This window comes from Podarcis raffonei, chromosome 10 (assembly GCF_027172205.1).
Source record: "Podarcis raffonei isolate rPodRaf1 chromosome 10, rPodRaf1.pri, whole genome shotgun sequence".
NCBI classification, from domain to species: domain Eukaryota; kingdom Metazoa; phylum Chordata; class Lepidosauria; order Squamata; family Lacertidae; genus Podarcis; species Podarcis raffonei.
The window spans coordinates 32,842,360-32,863,415 of NC_070611.1; the positions used below are offsets into that span (position 1 = coordinate 32,842,360).

Genomic DNA, 21,056 nt, shown 5'->3' on the forward strand with positions numbered 1-21,056 from the left:
TTAAAAGGGTATCTAATTACTAAATATATCAACACATGATTATATTACATTTCTTCTAAAAGTGATACCAGCTCCCCTAGTCTGATTTATCTTTCAGTTAAGTTAAGTTTCTTGATGGCAGGCACCTGTCTGTAAAACTCTGTAAGGTGCCCCACACTGATGATATGATAGAAAAAACAGGCCTAATAATTATGAAATTCTCAGCGAAGGAATTATGACTATCCTAAAAATAGGTTTAAATGACAGTACATTTATGCTATGTAAGTTGCACATTGTGTATATTACATTTGTCACATTGCATATATAACACATTTCAGGTAACATTCCAGCACCTTTTCTTAAGGTTAAGAACCTTAAGGAAGAATTTTAACCAACGCAATTTTTACTGATTTTGTTGTTAACATAACATTTCTTGTCAATTCACCCAATGGGAAAGCAAAACTATCAAGACGACAAAGGGCCATTGTGTATTTTCTTGGAGAGGTCTTTAACAGAACTTTGGTGGCAGCAAGGAGGAACCAGACATCCTGAGTTTTTTTCACTCAAGTGTAAAATTTTGAAGAACTGTTGCCAGATAACAAAACTTTGGAAAATTATATTTAAAATGAAATAAAACATGTTAACTATATTGGGAAATGAAAAATGGGTCTGTAGGTCAACATTTTTGTGAATATCCCCTTTATTTCTTCTATTGTATCCTGCTTAGAAAATAAATAATACAGTTCTACATTACCTGCTTATTATTAGGAATACTAAGTGCTTGTAAATGCTATGTAATATCAGATGAACAAACAACTGAGGAGCTTATGTTTGTGAAGATATACCTGCCTATGCACCACTACAGTTGCTTGATTTTGTTTTTAAAAGATTGCTGATTTTTTTACTCTTCATTTCTGTGATGAAATGTTTGAAGAGGGGATGTTGTGTAATTTGTATACTCTTTTTTTGCAGACTGTATCAGACCTACACACAACAATAAACAAAACAATAAAACCAAGAAAGGCCATTTAAAAGCTATTTCAGAGTGCCAAAGGACCAAATACTGTTAATTGTCTTATTATTTATTAAATTTATATCCCGCCTTCTCCTCCAAGGTACTCAAGGTGGCATACATGGTTCCCCCCTCCTCTTTTAATCTCCACAACAACCCTGTGAGGTAGGTTAGGCTGAGAGGCAGTGATTGGCGCAAAGGCATCTAGTGAACTTCATGGCTGAGTGGGTATTTGAACCCTGGTCTCCCAGCTCCTAGTCTGACATTCATACTATTACCCCATACTGGCTTTCAGCTAAGAAAGCACCCGACAGGCTAAAAATACCTAAACATACGAGGAAGAGACATTTTATTCCTTTCCTTTAAAATGTGGCTTTGAACCTACCCTTAATGGCTTTTTATTAGTGCAAGTCATGTTACTTAAATGTCAATGTAGACAGGGCCATGAAGTTGACTGGGTGACATTGGCCCAATCACTGCCTCTCAACCTAACCTACCTCACATGGTTGTTGGAGGGAAGGAGGGGGAAGAACCACATACACTACTTTGAAACAATGATATAAATGCAAAACAAAACAAAAACTTTCAAAACTGGTCAGCACAAGACACACTTTACTGTTCATGGGAAGCATATTCGAAGGAGTGGCTTACCATTCCTTGAGCACAGGTTGTCATGGAGAGTCTCTCCCTTCTTGCTGACGTCAATTCTTTTCCAACTATGAAGGTATTTCCTCCCCATCTTCACTACTACCGTCGAGCCTTGTTTCTTGAGGAACAGAAAGCTGTTTTTCACCTCAAGGAGTCCTTCCCTGCTGTGACAGGTCCAACTGGGTGCCTCAGAGCAGTTGGTGGTGATGGCTTTGCGCGAATGGGCCGCCTTAAACCTGCTGATAGCCAGACATTGGCCAGATCTAACATGGAGGAGCTTTTCATTCTTCATCCATCTCCACTGCTGGTTTATATTGGTCAGGTTGCATGTTCCCACATATACTGTTTTATTGCTTTCATAAATACATTGCTGTTTTAGCTCATGGATAATAAGAAAACCACCTGAGAGGGGAAACGAAGAACCCATACAAATGGGACAGAGTATATATTAAGGTTCACAGAACAGAAACAATAGCAACCATACAAGCTCCACAAGTGTGATAACCCATTTCCATAACCATTATCATCTCACTATCTTTCTGTTGTGGCACTCGCCTACAAATCATGGTAAAAAGAAAGTTCACAGTTGTGTCAAAAGGAGGTTTGGGATCATGGTGTACAGACTTTCTGCATACTTCTGTGGATTCCGTAAATTTAATTCCACTCAGAGTAGAGGGGGGAAAAATCAAACCAAGCCATTAACCAACCCATGTTTTCATTTCACTATGAAACAATAAGTCAAACTCTTAATAATCCTTTTAAAAACTGGTTTGCAACATGCAAACCATTTGCTTGAAAGTGTTTTCAAATCTGTCTCTCTGCTTCTTTTGCCCTTGGGCTCCGTTTACTTCATATAAACATGAGATATGGTGTTATTAATATAAACTCCCTGACTTATGCTGCTCATTACAATGCGGTTTCCATTCACTGCTTTGCAATAATGACTGACTGATACTGTGTATACAGCAGTGGTTAGACTCAGGAATCACAAAATCACAAGGAATCACCCCCTCGCATCACAAAATAAGTTCTTTCTCATCCCATATTTTACAGCATGGAATAAATACAATTTCAGCTCTTCAGTGATGAGCCCCATCTTCAGCTGAAGAATATGCCTGGCTGCTCCCTTTTTCTGTGTTTCATTTGTAATTAGCTGTGGGATGATTTATATTACGATAAGTTCTAGCAAAAATGTATCTGTAAAAGCCTCTGATTTTATAACTTGCCTGCACAAAACATGGATAAAGTTTCAAAGTCCCTCACAAATGAGCATGAACCAAAGAGAGTGTCCAGTGGGGAGGACTTCTCAAAGAATGAAGCAATGATTCAAAAGAAAGTTTATTTCCTTTTTTTGATTGAAACCTAAACAATCTTGGGTTTTACTTGGCCAATGCCTCTCTCCCTTATTGTATAAACTGAAGCACGGAAATCATTCCCTTTCAGCAGCTCAGGGGAAACTCCCAGGAACTCTTGGGAACCACGGCCAGAAGGAGCAAGAAACACAAAAATCTGAAGGGGAGTTGTACTTACCAGAGATCCCAAAAGCCAGGCAAGTAGAAATTAGAATGTGAAATAAACTCTCCATTTTTCTTCTAACAACTCCCATTGCTTCTTTCTCTTTCTCTCTTGCTCATTTTTTTTTCCTTTTTAGAAAAATGCATACCCTAGATAAGTGAAGCGAAGGCTAGGAAGGAAATGTGCCTTCGCAGGAGGAAAATGTCAGTGACGAACACTTCCTTCTATTCAATTGTGTTTTTTGGGTTTTTTATACCACTTTGTCATTTCATATGATTCTTCAGTATGCACTAGCTATCTGTCCTGGCTAGGCAAAACACAAGCAAAAGAGGGGTACATTTCAAAAACAAATACAGAGCTTAAGCATCTTTGAAAACTCAGCAGAGGAAAAGGGGCTATAATTTCCTTTAATTGCCTGTCTGTAAACCATTCTGTGTCTGCAGGTATTCTTGATTGGCCGATGTAAATATATACTATGTTGTCCTGTAAACACTCAAGCTTGTGTAATGATATGTTATGAATCCATCCAGGAGCATCACGTGATTAGATACCACGTTTGACTCACACCCAGAAGTCTCTCCCATTAGGCTTATTCACACATTATATTGTCCCTATGGGTGTATAAGTGTTTGTGTGAAAGAATGGACACTCGAAAATTTGGACAGCTCAGCTGTTCTGAACCCAGGTACACAAATTGAACACTTGTTGCATGTCATGTGTGAACACTCCTTTGTGAGTTTAATTGATGCCGATGGCTTGGACCTTTTGTATTAGGAAGCCAGCATGAAGGGAAGGCCACGACACTGAATTCTGATTCTTCTCTTAGTAGCACAGTGGTACCTTGGTTTTCAAACGTAATCCGTTCCAGAAAACAATTCGAGTTCTGAAACATTCGAAAACCGAAAACTCAATAGCCGACAGCTAGGCCTCCGGATCTTTCACTCAGCAGAAGCAGTGTGGCATGTTTGAATTCCAAGGCGTGTTCAAAAACTGAAGTATTAACTTCTGGGTTTACGGCGTTCGAAAACCGAAACGTTCGACTTCTGAGATGTTTGAAAACAGGTACCACTGTACCCTTTTTTGATCCTATCTTGTCCAGATGGATGGAAACTTTTATGCAGCGTCTGCCCCTTCTGAGTGCAGAACTGTAAATCTTAGGGCTACTTTCTTTGTTCCAGGGAGACTGGGGCATGTACGTGTCTCTCAATCTACCCACCAAGATATACCCATGTCTATCTCTGCTATATCTCTCTGGTTTCTCTCTGTTTCTCATTTTTTCAATCTTAAATTCAGTTCTTCACAATTCCACGCAATTGCTATTTTAAAAAGGCCTCACAAAAATTAATCAGTATTTTAGTGCAGATTTATTCTAATACAGTTGTATCTCAGGTTACATACGCTTCAGGTTACATACGCTTCAGGTTACAGACTCTGCTAACCCAGAAATAGTGCTTCAGGTTAAGAACTTTGCCTCAGGATGAGAACAGAAATTGTACTCCGGCGGTGCGGCGGCAGCAGGAGGCCCCATTAGCTAAAGTGGTGCTTCAGGTTAAGAACCGTTTCAGGTTAAGAACGGACCTCTGGAACGAATTAAGTACTTAACCCGAGGTACCACTGTATCCACATTTGCCTATAATTTTGCCTAAAATACACATTTTTGCAAGGCAATTTCTCTTAATATAATGCATTTGTGTACATTATTTTCAATAATATAATCCTTTCTATGTACACTTTCTCCTAATATAGGCATTTTTGACACATTGGCTGGAGAACTGCATCACAAATTTGGAGAAGCGTGACTTTGAAGGACGGCTGTGTTTCAGTTCACATTTTGTTTCAGAACGTTCAGATTAGGTAGCCTTTAAATGCAAACTGAGTCTCATTTCGCCCCTACCCATGTATAATCCTGAGGTACTTTGCACCCTTGGCTCTGGCTAATTGCCTCATCTTTAGCTAATACTACTTTCACATATCTTTAAAGATGGGTGTGTCAACTTCCGTAGCGTTCACATCCAGAGGGGAGATTTCTGCACTGCAGGTTGAACACCGAAGTACTCAGCTGAAATGGCAGAAAATGTTTCAGGGAAAGGCCCTATGCGCTCACCAATGGCCTCACACCACTTTCTGCCAGCCGAGGAGATGGCCCAGAGCCAGCCCTACCATTAGACAGAGTGGGGAGGGCACCTTTAGCAGCTGATGCTGGGTTGGGGACAAGTGGTGAGGTGTTGGAGGACAAAGCTATGTGTGCTGTGATGAGTCCTGTCCTACAGGCCGTTGGAAACTAGTCTGCTGCCCCCGGGTGCACTGGAGGGCACGGTAAGCCTCAGATGCCAATGAGACTATCTTCTGTACATGGAATTAGGGAGGGGGTCAATTTGTCCTTCACCTCAAGCAGAAAAGACATCTTGGATTAGGCCTAGGTAGACCAGAGGAAGGAGCATATTACAGGGTACTATGGGAAGTAAAATGCCCAGGGCGGGGTATTCTGAGATGAGTATCACTTCAACATGAAGCTAAGAGACAGACCTGAGTTTCATGGGCTTGCTGAGGGAGAAAATTGGCTGGTAATCGGTGAAATAACATGAGGAAGCTATAGACATCTTTAAATATTTTGTATCAAGTTTATTGGTTGGATGAAGCAAAGGTAACATAACTGCTTTAGAAACTCATTATCAAATCCTATGCTGAGACTCCTCAGTTCTTGCCAAATGGGGGGTTCCAGCAATACTTTTTTTGTCTTTACAAACTGATCACTGCGAAGATAAAAAGAAGAAAACACCAAGATCCTCATGGTCCATTCTAGTTTGTGTTCCCCTGAACACCCATCCATCTCATTACAATAAATGGAACTTGTTTTTTTTTATATAAAAAAAGCTTTCGGTAAAAGACAGGCAAATATTTAAAATTCTTACCATTTAGTATATGTTACAAAGTTTCTCTTTTTTAAAAATTAAAACGACTCACAAGATTTACAAATACACCGGATTCTGTCCTGGAGCAAAAAGCAGCTTCTAAGACAATCAACAGTATCAAATATATACATCAACATTGAAAAAAAGACACTGGGCTCAATCCACTGGAAATGTCACTTGTGCAAGCCCCAATGAAGCGAAAGAGAAGTTCACAAGGGTACAGCAACCTCGAATGAAACACAGGATTTCTTTTATAACTTTTATTTCTTTCAGTCAGGCTCGCACAGGAAACACTCCCTTTATGTGGCCGCCATTGTGTTCCACAATGCTTTACAGAATTTACTATACACACTTAAATATCTAAGAGTACTTGGGAGTTGTCGTATAAGACAACTTAGGAGCTGTCATATAAAATACCTAACTGATTTTGAATAGTTTCAAAAACAATGGGCTTTTCAAAAAATATTTGTTTCCATTTGAAGCCAATAATTGACCAAGAATCATAATTGGCAAGAATCATAAAAGGCTCGGAATAAAGTTTACCACATAATAGGTAATAGCACTTAACAGGTACAGCAGAACACCTGACAGCCTATTCACAAGACAGACTTTTTGTTGTTGTTGCAAACGTTAAAGCATTTGTACACATTTCTTCAGTGGAATTTCCCAAGTCCATCTATAGTAGAACATACAAACATACGTTACATACGTTCTGTGTGGCAGATCCCACTAATACAGAAACAAATCCTCCATAAGATATATATGTGAAATCCAAATGTAACATCAGTACATTAACCTTCATTTAAAAACTGGTTCAGGGAACTCACAATACATTCAAGACAAAGGTCCATCAATCTTGTATGCTTTTGTTTTTGTTTTTAACCATCCACATTCCTTTTACAAGTTGGCTGCAGCGCCACTCCTCTTCACGGCTGTAAACTCCTTGAAGAAGTTGCTGGTAGGTAACGAATCAAATTACCCCAAGAGAGATCAACATATTTGCTTCTTCCTTCTTGTTTTCACTGGACAGCTTCAGGAGATGGCCTGCTTTCGTACAGGTTCAGCGCATGATGCACAAATTCATACTGTTCACTGGTTTGGACCATTCCACCTCTGGGGGGAAAAAGGGGGAGGTGGAAAGAGATGGCAAGTACCTTTAGTGACAGAATAGTTCCCACTACCCCAGAGAGTTTATAGGGGTATCACTGCTAATGGCATAGCCATTCAGATGCTATTGAGCTCCAGATCCCATCAGGTCCAGTCAGCATGACCAATAGGGTTGCTGGGAGCATCTCCTGGTATGTCCCACAGAGGAACTTACGGTCTTCAAACAAAAACATCCTGAAGGTCCCAGGCCACAGAGAGGTTAGGCTGGCCTCAACTAGAGCCAGGGCTTTTTTCGGCTGTGGCTCCAATCTGGTGGAACACTCTGTCACAAGAGACTAGGGCCCTGCGGGACTTGACATCTTTCCGCAGGGCCTGCAAGACAGAGCTGTTCCACCAGGCCTTTGGTCAGGGCACAGCCTGACTCCCTCCTTTGGCAATCTTCACAGAACTTTAGCCTAATGGTTGCCATCAATTTGAGTTGAATTAATTTTATAATGAAATGATTTTAGAATGTTGTACTATTTTATTGTTGTTAGCCGCCCTGAGCCCGGCTTCGGCTGGGGAGGGCGGGATATAAATAAATTATTATTATTATTATTATTAGTCCAACAAATATTTGGAGGGTCAGAGGTTTCTCATCTCTAGCTTATGGTCTGTAGGTTCACATTACTTTTCATTTCTGTCTAACGAGGTTTCACATGGGGTTCTGTATCGGCCCCAAATACAGTAATGAGCAGAAACTTAATGTTAAAGATGGATGTTTGCAGGCAATCTGCTGCATTTTATATTTCATGCTATGAAAAGCTAAAATTACACTGTCAGGTTTTGCTTCCTCTTTTTGCAACGTGCAGCGCCTCAGCCACTGAACTATTTATTCCAAATTAATTTGGAGGGAGCAACGTGCGTCTTAAAACATAGCAGCAAATCAAAACCTGGCTCCCAGTGTCAATGCATTTTCATTCTTACATTAAATATGTGACCTATTGTGACCGTAGGGGCACATGTACAAAGTGCAGGTTTTCCTGTCCTTTTTCTAACGCCTCCCAGGCTTCCTGCCTTACCAGCTGACACAGAAGAAATTCTGCAGCAGTGACTCACCGACTGCAGCATTCGACAGTGCCATTCTTATTTGGTTTTGACCATAAAAGTATAGTGTGTGGACACCTATGACAAATGTGTTAAAAGTCACTGCAAAAGTACCCTGGAGTTTCTGCACCGCTATCAAACAAGGACTCATACTAAAAGGGAAGGCAGGGAAAGAATTAAGTACTAATCCTACCATCACTACTTGTCTGCTGAAAATTGCAGTCTGTTGAAGTTGCTTTTTAATATTTTTCTTCAAAAACTCCAAGCTAGGGATGGGCGAATCTGTCCATTTCACTTTGTCTCCATTTCTACTTTTTCCTGCCCTAAGCTCTGTTTGCTGTAGTTATGCATTGGTTTGTGTTAAAAAGCAACAACAGAAAAGACCTCGCAAAAATTATCCAGCATTTTAGTGTGTATTTCTACTAATATACACATCTTCGCAGGCTGTTTTGACTAATAAACACATTTCTGCAAGCAAGTTTCCTAATATAATGCATTTTTGTACTTTATATCCATCGGTGCATGCATTTTAAAGCATACTGTCCCCACAAATACCCATTTGTGTACACATATTTTGGTTCAGGAATTGCATCACAAAATTTCGGAGATGTGCAAGTTTGGAAGGATATCCAAGTTTTGGCTCACATATTATATCGGAAAGTGTGAATTAGGTACTGCAAACCAAACCAAATTTATCCCCATTCCTACTCCAAATGAATTTATTGAGTCTTCATTATACACAAAAGTGAGTTTGTTCCTAGAATGATTCCCCACGGGCCAAACTAGATAGGATGATGGCAATGCATGAACAAATCTCCATCTCTTTGATGTTTTGGCAAATAGTGTTGGATGGGAGAAATGACCAGGACTGGGACTGCAGATGGATTTTGCATGTGGCGTCATCTTACCTGTCCAAACGAAGTTGGCAGACAATGCTTAATGCGTCAACAACTCCTTCTTCCTTCAGCTGATGACAACCAATCGCGGTAGCAATGAAACATCCAGTCCTTCCTATTCCAGCACTGAAAGTTAAAAAAAGGGGAAAAAAGCCACACCTAAGATCAAAGGGACTAAAATGTCAGTCATATTCATCTTCCATCATCTGTCAAAGTTCTACCCATGGAGAAGAAGGAATGGTGAGCCCAGGATAATCTTATTGGTTCATATTTCACACCCTACACCTAGCAGAAAATATTAATGCTTGGTGAATTAGTAGATTGGCATTTTCAGGTTTCTATTCTGTAAAAACACATATGGCCCTGATTATGCTGAGGCAGGGTTTTTCTTTAAAATGGTTCTTTCGATGGTTTTAATATATCCTTATAAACTCAGTTTGAAATCATTCCCCCCGTCCAATATTATGAGGGATGATCAGGGCCCGATTTAGGTTTGATGAGGCCCTAAGCTACTGAAGGTAATGGGGCCCTTTATATGTCCAGCTGTCCTTTGTCAACAATAAATTGTCACTGTTTTTTGTGTTGAATATATGCTATATGGTAATTTATGGACCTAATAGGTATCTAAAGCCATTTGCATATGTTGCCATGCAACCAATCCATGCAGAATGTAGGCACCCTATATATAGAAATGAGCAAACCAGTGATATTTTAGGGAGCAGGCAAGCAGGCGGGGCCCATTACTTACATCATAGGAGCCTACACAACACAAAACAAAACAAAACAAAACACTGTTGCTCTATGTAGGTTTTATTTTATTTGTTTTTTATCTTATATTTTGGAAATGTACCTCCCGGTTTTTTCCCCTTTAATTTTTTTGCCCCCCCCCCCAAGAGAGTGGGGCCCTAATCTATAGCTTGCTTAGTTTATACGTAAATCCAGCACTGGGATGATCTTGCCTTCTATTCATACAAGACTATAATGTTTGAAATCATAAAAAAGAGGAAATTTGTTTTCCAAAAAGAGGAGCAGAATTTAGACAATGTTAACACTGACAAGGAGTGACACACGTGCCATTTCCTCAAAGCATGAAAGGTGTGCTTCAATCTGCCGATTTCCCTCCTAGTTTTCTAGGTTTGCTTATGTTTCAGTTTGCTCCTTTCATAGCTGAGCAGCGACCCACAGCACAAAATTGTAATGGTTTCCTGCCCCAGCATGGTGGGAATGTGCAATTGCACATTTCTCTGCTTTATTAAAAATTAGCATATAGAGATATGCTGAGGGGAAAGTTGAGGCAACACCTTGGGAGAACAGCAACGGTGTAAAGGTAAACACATTTCTGCGACTGCAATTCTAATTCAGTAGAAATGTTGTTCGCTACATTGGGATGGGGACAACCAGTACAAGCTTTCTATCTTCCTATCAAGTGGTATCAGGAAAATGAGAAGATGGCAGCAAACAGTGACTTTACATAGTGATTTGGTTTCTGAATCCCCCCCCCCAGCACCCCTATAGAAATTCTGCTTCACTGAATTTGCAAGAGAAACAACTTTTTTTAAAAGAAGAAAGAAAGAAAGCAAATTACCTGCAATGCACAATTACAGGTCCTCTACCAACGGATCCCACCCTGTCCTCTTCGACATCCAGCATGAGTTGTAGAAGGGGCTGAGCACTATCTGGAGTTTTGTGGTCTGGCCAGGATGTGTACCAATAATGTTTGACATGTCTTGAAAGGCTTCCTTGCTGAAAATAAACGTGTACACTGGTGATGAAGCACGAATAGTGCTTTCTTAATTGTATTACTCGTTAAAAGAAGGCACGAGCAGATACGTTAGGAGACGAGAAATGACCAGAACTTGTATTACCTTTAATGTAAGGTTACGGACAGTGTAATTCTCACACTCTTGCACACTGTTAACAAGAACTTCCACTTTTCCATATATCCCTCTCTTCTCTGGCCAATAGAGCACACATTTCTGGAAAAGAGAAATTTTTAAATGCTTGATTTAAAACAAACAAACCCTGTTTTGCTTGATAGTGGTGATGGAATAACTCCCTTGTTAAAACTGCTAATATTTCAATATAATTTTTAATATAAATGCTAATATTTCCAATATTGTCCTTATTTCCCATGGACAGTTCCATTTTCTGGAATATGATCCTGTTTTGTCCCCTCTTTGCCATTTGGGGAGATGTTGCAGGTGACTTTTTAAAAATGTCATTTGAGTTCAATGGTACTTACCCTAAGGTAGGGTTTTGTTTGTTTGTGTTGTGTTGTGTGTGTGTGTGTGTCTTGTCTCCAGCCCACACCTACAATAAAATGCATGTGCAGACCCACTACAGCACACCTACAGCACATGCTAGCATTTCACACCTTAGTGAGACTCACTTTGAATTTTTGGAAACAGATTTTATGATGATTCAAGTTCTCCTCCCTCTATACATCTTTAACTGAGGCTTTCCCATCCTTTGGTCTCCAGATGTTGTTGACCTAACTCCCATCATGGCCAGTGCTGAGAGGTGATGGGGGTTGAGGTCCAAGAACACCTGGAGGGCAATCCAGTGATCCAAACCAATGGTTTATGATGCCAGAAAAAATAGCCAATCATGGCCTTTCCCTGTGAACTTTAGATGCAAACCTTGAATTCAAATGCATGTGCATATATTCATAACACATTTTAATTACTTAGCAAATTTATTACGGTTGCCTTTACACGCCTTGTTTTGTGAATAGATAACAGAAGGTGGTGGTGGGGGGAACCAACATACAATTTGTGAATAAGAATGTTAGAGATCAGAAATAGGAGCTCTGCATGTTCAAAATTCATTTAGCTAATACATAGAATATTGTCTGACTACTTTTCCATTGAATTTTCATAAAAGTCCAGTTTCCCCACACATTCTTCAGCCGTTAGCAGCTTCTTCTTCTTTAACTGCTTACATGTTTTTAAAAGCCCCATTATTATACCAGTGCCTATGAAATTATTTTATTTAAATCTCATGCTGCACATAAATGTCTTGATTAAAAACCAATTGCTATATTAAGGCTGCAATCCTCTCCGCATGGAACTGGAAGTAAGTCCTATTATAAAAAAGAGACTAAGCATGACTCCTTCTAAAAAAATAAATTATGTGGTGGGTGGTGCTCTGGGTTAAACCACAGAGCCTAGGACTTGCCGATCAGAAGGTTGGCGGTTCGAATTCCCGCAATGGGGTGAGCTCCTGTTGCTCGGTCCCTGCTCCTGCCAACCTAGCAGTTCGAAAGCACATCAAAGTGCAAGTAGATAAATAGGCACCGCTCCGGCAGGAAGGTAAAGGGCGTTTCCGTGTGCTGCTCTGGTTCGCCAGAAGCGGCTTATTCATGCTGGCCACATGACCTGGAAAAGCTGTACGCCGGCTCCCTCGGCCAATAAAGTGAGATGAGTGCTGCAACCCCAGAATTGGCCACGACTGGACCCTAATGGTCAGGGGTCCCTTTACCTTTACAGTGCAATTCTGCCATAGTCAAAACAAAATTTAAAAATTCCTTCCAGTAGCACCTTAGAGACCAACTGAGTTTGTTATTAGTATGAGCTTTCATATCTGAAGAAGTGTGCATGCACACAAAAGCTCATACCAATAACAAACTCAGTTGGTCTCTAAGGTACTACTGGAAGGAATTTTTTTATTTTGTATTCTTATGTGCATGAAAAGACTTTTTACCCACAGTTGCTGTATGCACCTCTTTTTTAAAGCAAACACACACTTAAGTTTTTGGAAAAGCTGAGAAACTTCTCGCTCATTCTGTGCCTCCTGAGTGTCCCCTGAAAAGATTGTCCTAGGGAACCCCAGTTATCAGTTACCATTTTTCTATTTCTGGAAGAGCTTAACAACAAGGAAAAACAACAACAACAAAGCCAACCAACAGACCAAAACAACAGGTGAAACTTTTCTTGCCCCTATGTCTTTGAGCTAGGAAGCCCTCATACAGCTGTTGAAGGTGTAAAAGCCACACCAGAGAGGGGAAAATTTGCAACATTCCTCTTGTGGATTCATTTTGCAAGTTATTTTGGACTGTAATTGCAGATCATTTTTCCATGAAACCTGCAGGGTTTGAGAACTAGACTCTGGGCTAGTTTCATTTCATGGCAATGCGTCTGCATTGTTGTACAACTGCAGTAAAAATGGTTAAATTGTTGAACATTTCACTGCTGCCCTTTCCCTTGTCCCCCACACAACAGCACCATGATAAATTTCTCATAACCCAGGTACTTTATTCATGGCACTTATCTGTAACTGCAAACATGCATTTCACCCCCTTCGGGGAAATGAAAACCACAGATATCTGTACATCCCTATGTAATAATTGGCTTGCTATTGAAAACCAAGGCTGGTCCTTTTTATTGGTTTATCCACTTGTTTCCCTTTCTACCTAGTGTTTAAGGATTATTATTATTATTATTATTACAGCAATACTGGAGCACCTGCTAGTGAATAGATTAATCACCAGTGAAAAGCAGGCCTGAGTTCATTAGTGAAAGGTAAGAGTGAAACTGAATATATATACTGAGGAAATTGTCTCAGTGATAGGATCAGCATTTCTCCCCATAAAGGACAATGGAGTGATTTACAAGTTCAAGAAATACATAGAAAGCAGCCAAATGCATTAGATCAAAACTGGCTTGGAAAAAACCTGAGACCGGACTAGAAACAAAAGGCTAAGGGAGGAGTCTTATCTTCAGTCCACAGTAACAAATGTAACCCGTAAGGTTCTGGAACTCCAAGATTTGAAGAAGCACTGGGAAACATTCAGGGAAGCCACCCAAGGAGGAGAAAACCTCCACAAAACAACACAACGAGGAATGAGCATGCTCAATAGGCATGGAATGCTGACTAATGGACAAAGGGAGATTGAAAATGGGGGGGGGGCTGGGTGTGAAATGGAGTGGCTGCCAACTTGAACAGGAGCACCTCACACTGATGGTGATGCTCTTAGGCCTGTTTGGGGGTCCATTGCCGTTACGGCTCTTATGTAAAAACTGCTACTGATAACAACATAATGTTGCTGCCCTTTTGTCTCCCCCAATGTTTCTATTCTCTTTCATATAGATATTGTATGCTTTTTGATTCTGTTGTGTTGCCTGCCCTGAGTTCTTTGAATGAGAGGCAGACTATTAATGGTCTGAATTAATAAAGAATGCTCCAATCAGCTGCCGTAAAGTCTCACTGAAAGCAACTAGAGATGCGGGTGGGGTGCCTGCACTCTCTCCTCTGACGAATATGGATTTAGCAGTAAGCCAGTCAAAATGCTTGGGTTTTGGTTTTCTTGTGGAGAGTGTTGGGGTTTGCACATTTTCATCCATGCCAGTACTTTCCAAATAAAAACAACTCCCCGCTCTTCTTTGAAAGTTGATGAGCAAACAAAGATATGAATCCTCATGACTTGCTAGAGTATTTCAGGGAGGCCTGATACCCTCAAGGAAGGGTCAGCTGAAACACTTTAGGCATTATATATTTCTTATTAAAGCTTTTACATAGCTCAGCACCCTTTCGATGCTTTGTCTCTTCTCTTTTTTATTCATCAGTCCTTTTCCAGCTGCTCCATCCTTTCTTCCCCTGTTCTCTGAATATTTGACAGACATTTAGATAGCAAAACAACCGTGTGCCCAAACCTCTGTGCTTCCAGTAGCAAATAAGGTGACAGAATCATTCATCTACCATCGCAACAGTCCTTAATACTCTTGCCAGGGTTTCTCAGCGGAATGTCCGAAGCTCATGTAAACACAGACTTTCTCCATATAGCCTGGGAACTACTTAAGACGTCTCCCCTTCTTTTATTAGGAGGAAATTGCCACTGTCAGTCCATGACAATGTAGATAAACAATATTGTAAGGAGCCTAGGCAATTCAGGTAAACACAGGGCTTCCTGATATGTTGGAAACCATTGGGTGTTCCTTTCAAGTCATTCTTTTCAAGCAGTGTTAGATGTAAGTGTTCAAAAAATTGGCATTTCCTTTGGGAAAATATTTCTACTTTAGGTCATATTATAGATTTAAGAACATAAGAAGAGCCAGCTGGATCAGAATCCTGTTCTCACAGTGGCCAACCAGATGCTGTAGGAAACCCACAAACAGTACCCAGCACAAGAGTGCTCTGCTCTCCTGTGGCTTCCAGCACCTGGTATCTAGAAACATTAGGCAGAACAGAGCCACCATAGCTAGTATCCTTTGATAGCCTTATCCTCCATTAATCTGTCCACTCCTTTTTAAAATCCATCCAAGTTGGCCACCACAGGTTTCTATAAGCATTCTGATCAGGTCAGACAAGGATCTGTTTAATTCACGTGCCCTTAGAATACCATCTGTTTAATCTCTCACGTGCCCTTAGAATACCATCATTTAGATGTCATGTAAGTATATTTTGGATAGGGTAATAATTAAATAGATAGGTCCTCAATCAATTGCCTAGACCAGGGTTTCCCAAACTTGGGTCTCCTGCTGTTTTTGGACTACAAATACCACCATACCTAGCTAGCAGGACCAGTAGTCAGGGATGATGGGAGTTGTAGTCCAAAAACAGCTGGAGACACAAGTTTGGGAAACCCTGACATAGACTCTCTTCCTGATCACAGTACCACTCCACCCACCCTGCATGCTTCAATACAACTATGCTGTCAAAGTAGGACTTGAAGGCAGAAGTCCAGACACAAGGTATGGAGAATGAGCAGTGTGTATGGAGGTCCTGGACTGCCCAGATGACAAAAAACCCCCAACCCCTCTTGGCCTTGCTGATGTGGTCCAAAGGAAAGCAGAGCAATACATTTGGCACCAGCTTGGCTGCAGGAGTTGCCAGAAGGAGGCATACAAGACACCATCCAACCATCTTAGGGCCTCCACTCTAGATTTGTGTAGGGTTTACGCCTTAGCTTTTCCTTCTCCCAAATATGTCCTGCATGGCAATGGGTTCTGGTTGTATATAGCATTCATCATGATGACGTTTGGGTCTTGATCATTTGATCCCAGCACTGGCTGGTTTCCACATTCGCAGGGGTTGTTTTCACAAGTGGCTCATCTGAGAAATCGTACCTCATTTTTCTCCTTCAGCTTTGTGATCATAACAATGACAGGACTGTCCTCTTGCCACACCATCAGCCAGAAATCATTCACTGTATTAATCATTGGGCCCTGGGTTGCGATGAAAGCCTTCTCCTGGCCTCCATAACCCTGGTTGAGAAACAAGATACCTTACATTTGAACGATTAACAGTTAAAGATCTTCATTTGTATAAAAGAATCAGACACCTAAAAAAGGAGAGAGCCAACACTGAAAGCTTGTACAGTCCTTTAGCTTAAAGCACCAATAATCTAAATGTGCCTCCAGACAATCTGCTATTGTGCTTTCATTGTGATTTTCTTGCATAAAACTCACACAAAGGTTAGGTGCTATCTTCTCTTTCCTGGGCATTTGCTCTGATTTGTTTGTGGGGAGGCTATCTGACAATGAGCATTCTTCCTGATTTTATCCTCATTTGGTTATATGCTTGCTGATTAATCAGTCATTTATCCCATCTTTTTTTTTTTACTGCATTTCCCCGTCCAATCAGGTCCTACTCAGAGTAGACCCATTGAAATAAATGGGCCTAAGTCAGTCATGCCTGTTCATTTCAATGGGTCTACTTAGAGCAGGACTAGCATTGAATGCAACCCATGTGTTCCTGGGGTAGACACAGAGCAGAAGTAAAGAGAAACATGGCGGCCTTTAATTCAGCAAAGCTAGGGAACTAATGTTGGATAGTCTCCTAGGTAAACCAGAATCAAGTACTCCTAAACTGAAGGCACGAAAATGAACTTTAAGAAAGTAAATTCTCACACAGTTCACATCGATTTACTTACCCGAATGTAGTTAGCATTTATGTAGGTGCTCAAAGCATCGCTTGGGTTCTTTGGTTTCAAACAGACTCTGCTTACAGGATCTGGGAGGGGAAAAACAAACTTGGAAATCAAAATGAAAATCTATTTACCTTTAAGAGCTACAGAAGCATACGAAAAGGAATAGGTGGTGAGGTGGCCAATGGTCAAGAATGATGGGAATAGCAGTCTCCCCTCTTGTGATTCCCAGCATGCAGTGGAGGTAGAACATAAGCATCATGGCTTCTGGCTACCATGTCCATCAACCCCTGGAAGACCACAGGTTTGCCACCCCTGATCAATGAATTTGAGTTTGGCTGCTTTCTAGAGTGGGCTGAAAATCTACAGCATCAATTTCAATACAATTGAAGCCAGACATTCAAAAGAAATAGTGCTAAATTGATTGAGTAAATAATAATAATAACCTGTGTGTGGAGGGATTATTGTTTTCACTTGTTACTATGGTATGCATTTTTGTGTTTTTATATTGTGACCCTTGGTTGAAGGGTGGTATAGAAATTTAATGAAGAAGAAGAAGAAACCTCAATGAATTTTGAAGAAAATAATGTTGCAATAAGCTATAAATACCAGGGGGGGAAAGGAAGGGTCCACAACCCAAAAGAACACATGGTACTTCCCCCCGAAAAAAGGTGTGTGTGGGGGAGAGAAAATTCTGTCATTGTAAAATTAAGAACCATGCCACATTACGGTTAGGTAACTGACCAGCCCAGGAAAGAAAGATCATAATTCAGAAGTACGGAAAACTTTTAACACAAGTCACTGGCGAACTTCACAGCAATGCACAGGGTGGGGTTGTCAGCCTACAGCCCTTTTCAAAGAAAAGCCATCATTTCACACATCCCTTGTCAGGTGCCCTAGTTCAAAAGGCACACCCAGTGTTGGGAATGGAAAGGCTGACATCAGCAATGGACTGACAATAGGAAAAGGGAGGACTGCACCACTGGATTAAATAGCAGACGGATAAAAATACCAGTTTAAACGGACTTACTCGGAAGAATGGTCTTATAGCGGTTTTTAGTTCCGTGACTAGGGATGTCAATTTCTTTAGGATCCACAAAATTCATGGGGATTTCCTAGAGAGGAAGGAAACACATACACCCATAATCAAGTCACATTAGCTTTTATAAAGTGCCACTTACCACTTGCATGAAAGGAACCACAAAGCAGCCTTAAAAGACTATAATTTTGAGTACAGCAGCAATGGGAGGGAGGCAGGGTGCTTAGTCTTTTCCCCGCTGGCCATATCTCCGGCTCAAAATGGCCTCTCCAAGGGTGATGGATGTTTACAGTGGAGCTGTGCCACATACTTGTCCTCCCTCTGGCTAAGTAGTTGCTGCAGAAGGGGATGGAAAGTTGCTGGGGAGGTTGGCACGGTGCAAACATGCTGGCAGAGCTAATCTGGTGTTCCTGCTGGTGCATTTGCACCGCACCGACCTTGTTGCCACCTTACTTCTTCCCATCTTCCTCCCAGTAGGCAGCAATTTGGCCAGAAGGAGATCAGGTAAACAGCACAGCCCCAGTGCGCTGCCCACTACTGGGCAGCAGGTGTGGAAATGTTACTGCATTCAATTTCCCTTGGGATGACTTAGCTCATCAGGACCAGTTGCATCACGCTGCGAGAGGCTCTGCTGGCTGTACTGCCTTCACAGGTGTCCACCTGGTCATTGTACAGAATAGAGTTCCTCTGGCAGTTAGCAAGCAGTGGGCACTGATGCTGGATGGTGTCAACCAGAACAGAGGAGGGAAATGTACTTCTTGTCCTCACCGCTTTTTTTGCTGTTCCGATATTGGTTGTTTGGATTTTTGGTTTTAACAGCTGGGTACCTCTGAGTATATGGTCTTGCATTATATCTAATATGTAAACCACTTTGGTAATTCATAACAGAAAGCAAAAGCAGCATAGAAACTCTCTAAAATAAATACATAAAAATAAGCTAAGTCGTAGAGTAGGGTCACAGATTTGAGCTAGTTGTGATGACAGGCCAACAGACTTACCATAAATTCGGTCTGGAGCAAATGAGAACTTGTCACTGTGTCTTGCAACTGCTGTCTTGTCAGAATCCGGCTGGCTGACTGCAGGTACTCCATGGCAACCTTTTCTCTTGGCGTCGGCACGGCTACGAAAGGTTCAATGCTGCCCAAGCTGCTCATATCCAAGGTGAGCGATACATTGGATCCTCGCCTGCATTACAAAACAAGTGACGTGCAATCAGCTCTTTATCTCATGAGGACCTTACCTGCTATTTTAAAACTTGATCTAGGTTGAGTGTTTGCATGTGGAGTTTGGGCTGCAATCCCAAACATACTTCCTGGGCAGTAGGTCCCACTGGAGTAAACATGCATGGGATTGCACAGCACTTTCTCAGTTCCATGTGTGTTCTTCTGATCTCTGCCACTCTGTAAGCTCCTCCCTAAAAGCTTCCTAAGAACGTCAGAAGACTGTCCATCAGCCCAGGACCTATTAGGTGCTGCTGTTGCCCTATGTCATTGGAATTGCAGGCAAACAAACTGGCATGGTTCTGCTCTCAGATATCACAGCTGGGAGTCATCATCTACAGTGGTACCTTGGGTTACAGATGCTTCAGGTTACAGACGCTTCAGGTTACAGACGCTTCAGGTTACAGATGCTTCAGGTTACAGACACTTCAGGTTACAGACACTTCAGGTTACAGACTCCACTAACCCAGAAATAGTACCTCGGGTTAAGAACTTTGCTTCAGGATGAGAACAGAAATTGTGCAGCAGTGGCGGGAGGCCCCATTAGCTAAAGTGGTGTTTCAGGTTAATAACAGTTTCAGGTTAAGAACGGACCTCCAGAACAAATTAAGTTGTTAACCCGAGGTACCACTGTATTCTTATTATTTCACACTATTCATTTGCTTGCTTTTCTCTGCTATGTGTCAGGCAGATTGAAACCTAATTCACATTAGAGCACATTGCTCCTTGCACCTAATGGACTTTGGCTCTGGACAGTTCTCTGATCTCAGGAGGTTGTGAACTCTTCTTCCTTGGAGGTTTTTAAGCAGAGGTTGGGTGTCCCTCTGTCATGGATGCTTTAGCTGAGATTCCTGCATTGCAGGGGGTTGGACTAGATGACCCTTGGGCCCCTTCCAACTCTATGATTCTATGATCTTCTGGGTCAGGTTTGTGCATGTGCATGTGCATGTGCAGAGGCAGAGGTAGGAAGACGCAGTTTCAAGTAAAAATTACCCGGAGGCATTTTTGTCACATCAGTTAAAATCATATGAACATATTGTTGGAATTGGGGATGGACAAATCTGTCAATTTTTGTTTCTCTCAATCTTATCCCCCCCCCCCAATTCTTAAATTCAGTTCTCTGCTTTTCCAAAGAAATTTGCACATTTTTGGGGGGGTAAAAAAGTCCACAATTTAGTGTGAATTTCTCCTAATATTTCTATGAAGTTTTGACCAATATGCACATATTTCTAAGCAATTCCCCCAAATACAATGCATTTCTGTCTGTTATTTTTACTAACACAGTGGTACCTCAGAAGTCGAATGGAATCTGTTCCGGAAGTCCATTCGACTTCCAAAACGTTCAGAAACCAAGGCACGGCTTCCAATTGGCTGCAGGAAGCTCTGCACGGAAGCCACGTTGGACGTCCGGGTTCCAAAGAATGTTCGCAAACCAGAACACTCACTTCCAGGTTTGCAGCATTTGGGAGCCAAAACGTTCGACTCGCAAGGCATTCAGAATCCACAATACGACTGTATATGTAATCTTCTGGATGAGACCTAAACTGCAATTAGAGTATGGTGTGGGCCATCACCTTTCTGAAGAACCTTTCTGAAGCTAAGCAGATCTAGGACTGTCCAACCCAGCTGAAAGAGTTCTAGAGAACCACATGTTAACCACCTTGGGAACAATGATATAATATAAATGGAAGAAATAAATAAATAACTTCAATAGGTGAATCATGGCCCCACTGCAGGTTCACTCCATGTAATATACAATTCTGTCACTGTTAGGTCTG

The 21,056-nt window shown here is 41.3% G+C and overlaps 2 protein-coding genes across 4 annotated transcripts in view; both read right to left on the reverse strand.

The window, feature by feature from the left end:
- PTPRB (protein tyrosine phosphatase receptor type B) overlaps positions 1-3,334 on the reverse strand; it is an 81,455-nt gene extending 78,121 nt beyond the window's left edge. Inside the window, exons 1-2 of the mRNA XM_053407104.1 lie at positions 3,170-3,334; positions 1,643-2,041 (exon numbers count right to left, since the gene is read on the reverse strand). Coding sequence (XP_053263079.1) covers positions 1,643-2,041; positions 3,170-3,245 — 475 coding nt within the window. The 5' untranslated portion in view covers positions 3,246-3,334. The remainder of the gene's footprint in view (positions 1-1,642; positions 2,042-3,169) is intronic.
- A 2,421-nt stretch (positions 3,335-5,755) lies between these two features.
- The window catches only part of PTPRR (protein tyrosine phosphatase receptor type R), a 103,572-nt gene continuing 88,271 nt past the window's right edge, over positions 5,756-21,056 (reverse strand). For all 3 annotated transcript variants that reach the window (XM_053407110.1, XM_053407107.1, XM_053407109.1), the window contains 8 exons: positions 19,057-19,243; positions 18,050-18,134; positions 17,026-17,105; positions 16,220-16,357; positions 11,021-11,131; positions 10,741-10,898; positions 9,168-9,281; positions 5,756-7,179 (listed from right to left, as the gene is read on the reverse strand). In XM_053407110.1, coding sequence (XP_053263085.1) covers positions 7,086-7,179; positions 9,168-9,281; positions 10,741-10,898; positions 11,021-11,131; positions 16,220-16,357; positions 17,026-17,105; positions 18,050-18,134; positions 19,057-19,243 — 967 coding nt within the window. In that variant the 3' untranslated portion in view covers positions 5,756-7,085. The remainder of the gene's footprint in view (positions 7,180-9,167; positions 9,282-10,740; positions 10,899-11,020; positions 11,132-16,219; positions 16,358-17,025; positions 17,106-18,049; positions 18,135-19,056; positions 19,244-21,056) is intronic.